Source organism: Strongylocentrotus purpuratus, unplaced genomic scaffold (assembly GCF_000002235.5).
Source record: "Strongylocentrotus purpuratus isolate Spur 01 unplaced genomic scaffold, Spur_5.0 spur5_scaffold_17, whole genome shotgun sequence".
Taxonomy (NCBI): Eukaryota; Metazoa; Echinodermata; class Echinoidea; order Camarodonta; family Strongylocentrotidae; genus Strongylocentrotus; species Strongylocentrotus purpuratus.
The window spans coordinates 27,663,964-27,671,483 of record NW_022145602.1 but is presented as its reverse complement, the minus strand read 5'-3'; the positions used below and the strand labels follow the sequence as shown (position 1 = coordinate 27,671,483).

Sequence of the window (7,520 nt, the reverse complement as noted above, 5' to 3'; positions counted from 1 at the left end):
CCTGAAGATTTGCTTCGCTGACCTCCATGACCAGCCACTACCATCACGTGCACTGGCTGAGTTCATCTGTCAGATGCCTCACTTAGAGAGTTTGGAATTGTGCAACAATATGCTACACGAAGAGTTCTTTTCGAAATGGGCATCGATTGTATCGTCGGCAAAGGTATATAATAAGCCACTTCTGAGATCTTTACATGACCAGACAAAGGTCACTTGGGCAAATCTCTAAAAACCCAGCGACGGTACATTCCATGATACCAGGCGCGTACGCAGGGGGAGGGGGTCGAACCCTTCCTCCCCCCCCCCCTCAATTTTTTGTTGGTGTGTTTTGGAGGAAACCCCCCTCTCATTTTTGTTATAAAATTTAATTATAAACATAAAAATAAAATATGCTAATGGGTGACCTTACCCCCCCCCCCCCCCCCCCCCCAACGGAACGAAATGTTCGATTGGTCAAATTTTCAAATTTCGGGGGGGGGAATGTGCCCGCCCCCCCCCCTCCCCCCTGATATTTTTACATATGAGTTTTTTTTCTTGGGAACATCTTTTTTATGATAAAATGGATCCCAATGAACAAAATGACACCCAAGAAGTAGATGGTGTGTGTATTGGGTTTTTACAGACGTGAATCAATCAGATATGATTATTTACGTCTGGGGACCGACCTTTAAACGTCACCATCCGAAAGACGTGACTCAGTTTCGAACCTGCGTCCTCAGCTCAGTCAGCTGAATCAGTTTGTAACTTCCACTTTTAGCTGGATTACAGGCGCACGCTACAACGCCTAGTAGGATCATAGTACCAATGAATTTTTGTTCAAGGGGTGCTGATTATTCTTTAGGATCGGTTTTGCCTTTTGTACTATCCTATTTCTAAATTTTTCGGCCTATTGCCTTCTCGACCTGTCTGATGATGCTATTCAACAGAGTGAGGTCTTCCAACTTTATTGATAATAGTATACAATAAATTTAAAAAGGGCTTGATCCTTTTTATTATTTGTATGATTAAGGTTAATAATCAGAGCACAGCACCTCATACCTCTCTACGTGAGTTGATAGTAGACGACTGCACGATGCTTGCATGGCAGTCGTGTGGTGACATGTTTAACAGTGTGGAGAAGTTGTCCATCTGCTTTCGGCGTGATTTCGAGTGTGACTTCATCCAAAGGTAATGGATTTCTTTCTTTCTTTTAGATTGATACGTGTGCATTTGTTTGCATATACATGTATATGAAGAGTTTCATTCCAAAAGGAGCTTAATCCACTTCGGGTACTTCTCAGTAAATCGCCTTTTTTTATTATTTCTCCACTTTCCCTTGAGCCATTATACCTTCATTTTGTTATATATGTTAAATGTTTCATCATGGACCTCTAATATACGATTAAAACAAATCTACAAGTTATTTCTGTTTGTTGATAAATTTGTAGATTTTTTCTTCTTCGTGGATTTAGCTCCTTTTGCAATGAAATAATGATTTAGCCCCTTTTGGAATTAAACGGATCAAGCTCCTTTTCGAATGAAACTGTAATATGTTGTTTACCTTCTTTCGGAAGGTTTTTTTTAGTTGTGATCTCATTATTATTATTTAAAAGGAAAGGTTTGCTACTAAATTTGAATAAATTTCAGTGACTTTATTGAAGAAGAACAAATCTTTTATACAGACATTATCCTATCGCGCAACCTGTTAACTTTCGAGAATATTCTCTCTCACCATTTTTTCACCACAAAGAACATTTCGTGCAGTCCATAAATAAATGTAACAATTAGACAAAAATATTATGATTCAAAGTTTTCATTTGAAAACCAATAATCATCATGACTCGAAGAGTAAAAAGCACTATCAATGTTTAAACAAAATCAAAACTGCATTGAGAGTGGATTTACAGTGATCTCTTTTCTCTTCTTCTAAACTGGATAAATTAATTTCAGTTGCACCAGTCAAGTATTAAACAAAAATATGCATAATGTTTCCTATACAATCAATGTTGCAACTTTTTTTTAGATTGTAATTCTGAGCTTGAAACCTCCATCTATTGGAAACGACCCAATTTCAAAAAATTAAATGGAAGCTCTTTATTACCAATCATGTGAAAGAATATGTTATGACTAATACATGATGGTAACAATTTTGCCGGGAAACCGCCTACTAATTGATATATTTGGTAAATTAGCTTATCTATTGGACTGTGAGAGATAAACGCACGTGTCGCGCACGTGTGCGTAGTCCCATATACATCTTTCTGTGTACAGTGCTTGTAACTTTATGAAGACTGGGCCAAATTTCTTATCATTTTAATGATTCCAGAACCTTGCAGTACACACCAATACTTATATGCTAGATGATAAACCTTTTTTGATCGATTCCACAACGTTTCTTTCACAATGCAATCGCATGACCATAACTGGTCTTTATCTTTAAACTGGTTTTGTTAAACTTCAGATAAAAATGAACTAAAATGGAAATTCAACATAAACTGATTGGTCAATTGGATTTCACTCCTTCTGGAATGAAACCGATTTTGAATTTATTTGGAATCAAGCTCTTCATATGTACATTCATTTTATCCCCCCCCCCCCGTCTGTGACTCTCTGTATATAAATAGTGTGGGATGTGTGTGTGTGTGTGTGTGTGTGTGTGCGTGTGCGTGCGTGTGTGTGTGTAAGTGAAGAAGAAAATAAATGAAACCGTACGTAGTATATTTAAAACGGTTGACATATATAAATATATATATACATAAAGTGTGAGTTTTCATATAAATTTGCACACATTTGTGTGTTCATATATATTTACACATACAGAGAGAGAGAGAGACAGACAGAGACAGAGAGAGATGCACGAACACACGATAAATATGAACGAGCACACGAATCTAATTCAACCCATCTCTTTCCTTTTAGCCTTCATAACATAACATTTCAATTACCATATTGAAAGTTTTTTTCACCTTTCTGTATGAGATTTTGTATTAATTTGTATTAGTTTTATGATCGACTGACAAGTTAAGAATTTGTGCAAAGTGTATATATTCAATACTTGATGATATTTATCTTGATTAAAGCCTCGATCACAAATGCCATTACGAACTGCTACTAACGCCGTACGAACGATTTTTCAGACAATGGAAATTCGGGATGACAATGGAAAAACAGGGAGATTCGTACGAAATTATCGTTTGTACGAAACTTTGTGACCGTAGCATAAGACAAGTGAATAAAAAGAATATTTGTATTGTAAATACATTGAACTGCACATTGTAGTTATACTCATTAATTTTCTTCTTTATACATAATATCCGACACCTTCTAACAACAACAACAAAAGGGTACACGGGTTCCAAGGAGTTACAGAGCTATCCATTCTTGGCAGTGTCAAAATCACGCCTTGTGAGGTCAAGGGTGAGCCCAGCACAATGTTCCGGCAACTCGTGAGGTTTTTCCCTCAACTAATCAAGATGACATTCAGAATTCAAGTGGGCAATGCAATCCTCGACCAGATCTCACAATCAATGAACGAGACTCGAGACCTCCCATTAAAGAGTGCCAGGTGAGGTGGTGCTCTATATATGTTTATACCGTGCCACGCATTATTAGACACTTGTTGATTCCTTACCTACTACTACCCTACCCTCTATTGACTGCCCCCCCCTGTCTTTCTATCTCTCTCTCTCTCTCTCTCTCTCTCTCTCTCTCTCGCACACACACATACACATACAATTTCACTTCCACTATCTCTCTCTCTCAAATTCCAGAGTAAAATATTAATAATTATAAATTCTCTTAACTTTGCTAAGTATTAGCTGGACAAGTGCATCCTAAATGTTTAAGTAAAACGATGAACCACGCATATGAAGAACACATTTGAAACTAAACATAACATTTTGCTACTTGTCTTTGATATAACATTGTTGTATTATTTTTCACTTGAAGTCAATTCAAATGGATAGTAAAATTAAAAATAATTTGTTATATTATAATCTTTTTCATGTGTTGTTAACTCCAGTGAATTGTGAAAGTGTGAACATGCATCAATAAATAAATAAATAAAAGAAAGCTGGAAGCAAGATAAGTTTACATTTCAACAGAGAGAGATACACAAATATTTATGAAAGGGAAATGGAGTGTAAAATAGAGTTTAAGTAACCTGTAAATTGATAATATTCAGTAAAGTTCACTACAACGTACACTGTCGCTCATATAGCTGGAATATTTTGTTTTTACCCCAATTTATGGAATTATTTTGACAATGATTTATTCCTAATAGATCTAGATAATAGTATACATTTTCAGATGTTATTGAATAATAATTTGCCAGTATTTTTTTTGCGTGACTGCTAAAGCAAGTGTATGCTACTATTCTTATCAACTAGGGGACATACGCCCTTAAGTCATAAATGACAGTAATGAGGATTAATGCCCCACAAAAGGGCACTAATATAGCACATCGACATGGTTTTGATCCTGGGGCATCACAGTTACGAGGCCATTGCTTTGCCACTGAACCATGACTGTACGCAACAGGGCCGGCTTGGGTAGGGGACAGTTCCCACAAATAAAAAACAACAAAGAAAATGCAATAAATTATCAATAATTCATTGAATTTTACCCGGTCCCCAACATAACAAATCCTCTATAAGACCGTGCATTATGGCTCAAGGCATGGGCATGAGGTAAACAAAAATATTCCAACTATATGAGCGACAGTGTATTATACTGCCCATAAAATCAACAGTTAGCACCATTCATAAACTCATATAAAATTGCCATAAAGACATAACAACGTCTAGGTAAGTTAAATAGAATCACTTACCAGGCTGAATTTATCTTACAGTGTACCAACGCGTAGGGTGTGTGATGGCCTGGACGAACTGAGTGCCCTCATTAACAGAATCGCTGACGAGAACGTCCTGAGAGAAGAGGTGAAGCCCAAAGGGTAAGCTATATACAATGTATAATCATGAAAGCATTGAGGTAATAGGAGGGGGATGAAAAGTACATTTCCATTTTTGACCAGTTAAAAACTATAAAAGCCCGGGCTGGAGTCCATGGAAGTTCATGTTGAAGGAGGAAAGAGGAGCAAAACCGCTAAAGAGCTCCCGAACGCACTGGCCCGATTAGAACGACTCGTCCTACTTATTCCCACTTGTTATGAAAATTAAAATAACTTTATTAACATATGAAATACTTTTTACGAGAGAAAACAAATTTTCGTATGAAATTTCCAGGTTTGATCTATCATTGTCCTCCCCTTTCTATTTTGTTATTCTTCTCTTTATCTACACTTTCTTACAGAGATAAGACACGAGAAGAGCTTGGCAAAGATACTCGGCTGGATTATTTGTCTGAGATAGGTGAAGGCTTCGATAACGATGACGAGTTAAATGACGGGTCCGATAACAATTCATTTCATGACCCAGATAATGAGTTCATTGACGAGCTTGACGATGACGATTTTGATGACGGGGGGCCCGATGACGAGCCCAACGATGACGAGTTAAATGACGGGTCCGATGACCATTCATTTCATGATCAAGATAATGGGTTCAATGACGAGCTCGACGATGACGATTTTGATGACTGGGGGCCCGATGACGAGCCCAACGATGACGAGTTAAATGACGGGTCTGATGACCATTCATTTCATGATCAAGATAACGAGTTCATTGACGAGCTCGACGATGACGATTTTGATGACGGGGGGCCCGATGACGAGTCCAATGAGGAATCATATTTAGATTATTAGATGGAAGGTTGAAGAATTCAGCTCGTGTAGGAAACTATCGTGGAGTTCAGTGTTGCATGAGCATGTGTCTCATAACCGCAAATGTAATAAGCATATAACCACAGCCCTGGTTTCATTCATATTTCATGAAATTTACATCTGCAACATTTGGAAAAAGTTAGGATTTATTATCGTGTCTGTAGTGAGACAATACTTTGGCAACATAATGTCCGTACTTCAATATCACTGTGGCCACTATAACGTCTTTCCTGTGACGGTACTTATAGCACTGTAATATTTCGTATTGTGACAATATATGGTAAAACCATGTCCATTATACTGATGGTGATTTTACTGTGGCCTTATCTTGGCATGTCTTTATTTTCAAATCACTGTGACGTATTTGTATCTTTTCATTGACAGTAGTAGGACAGATAAACAATCCCCCTCCTCTACAAAGGTCTTGTTCGAAGGAGCAAGGAGAAGGAGCAAGATAATTCACCCTTCTCCTGTTAGACATTCCATAAACAATTACAATCTTGTCATGACCAGAGAGGTGAAAGAATGGAGTGGATTTAAGCCGCTTTCCTTTGACCCCATGCTCCAAGCCGCCGAAAAGTTATGTGCTAATCTGCAACTGTTGACCAGGTGGTGAGATAAAAGAGCGCATGAAATTTTAGGATTTAGAATTCCTACAGCTCCCTCGCCGCTGACGCCTCGCTCCATCGTTTTTCATATATTTCACCCCATGCGATTTTGTGCCCCCCCCCCCCCCGGTAAGAGATTCCTGGATCCGCCACTGATTCGTATTTGCTTTTCATTTTTGCGATTTTGTTTCGACTTCTTTATTTGACACTTTGTATTTTGATGATTGTTTTTTGTTTTAATTGCATTTTTGTTTGTGTGCATGACCGCTATTTTAACCTGTAACTGAAACTGAAATAAGCCTGGTATGAAGTTGGTCTTCCACTAACAACTTTGATCCTAGTCAGCCCTGTGTTCATAATAATATTCACAATAGTATGTGCACAATATGTATGTAATGGTATGTCGCCCTCTATAATAATTCTTTTCTACCCGTTTGCTTGCGAGCATGCAAGCAGAAGGAGCTCCATTCATGTCAACAAATCGTATGTACAGCTTGTTATAACGTTGTAGATAAAATAAGTTCAATTTTATGTCAATTTGATTTATTTTTAATGTGACACTACTTGAAATCGTAAACAAATTGTATTATTGCTGATTAATAATGACAACATTATTAAAGAAAGTACGACAATCTCCACTTCACGTTAATATTTGAGCAGAAAGTACGAAATAGAGGGAAAGAGGAAGAGAGAGAGAGAGAAAGAGTAAGGGCGAAAGAGCAACAGAGATATTATTATTATTATTATTTTAATTCAGTTTCATTTAAACAGTTTTGCCTTTTTATTAACAATACCTGCTGTCCTTGAGGGACATGGGTAAAAACAACCCAAACGATATAAACAGAAGTAATATATACAATATACATAACATGAAATCATAATGTAGACTCTATAGCGGAGTAAATATATTTACAACAAAGTAAAACACACATATACATCAGTCAAAGCGAGAGAGTTATACTCATATAACTAGGAAATAAGATTAATTGGGGAAAGGACAGCTGGAGAAGAAGAAGACCAATAGAAAAGGAAGAGATAGAGGTGAATGATGGGAAAGGAGAATGGAAGAGGATGAAATTGAAAAGTGAAACACGAAGCAAAGTGATTGAGGGGTAGAGGACAAATTAAAAGGAAGGGTGAGAATTATTCAAGAA

General features: G+C 37.3%; 1 protein-coding gene across 1 annotated transcript; it reads left to right on the top strand.

Annotated features, from left to right (window-relative positions):
- The first annotated feature begins 1,019 nt into the window (after positions 1-1,019).
- Positions 1,020-6,372, top strand: LOC105439094 (secreted acidic protein 1A-like). Its single transcript, XM_030988026.1, has 4 exons — positions 1,020-1,167; positions 3,323-3,544; positions 4,829-4,930; positions 5,290-6,372. The coding sequence occupies exons 1-4, from the start codon at positions 1,073-1,075 to the stop codon at positions 5,738-5,740; spliced, it is 870 nt and encodes a 289-aa protein (XP_030843886.1). The 5' UTR covers positions 1,020-1,072; the 3' UTR covers positions 5,741-6,372.
- The last annotated feature ends 1,148 nt before the right edge of the window (positions 6,373-7,520 follow it).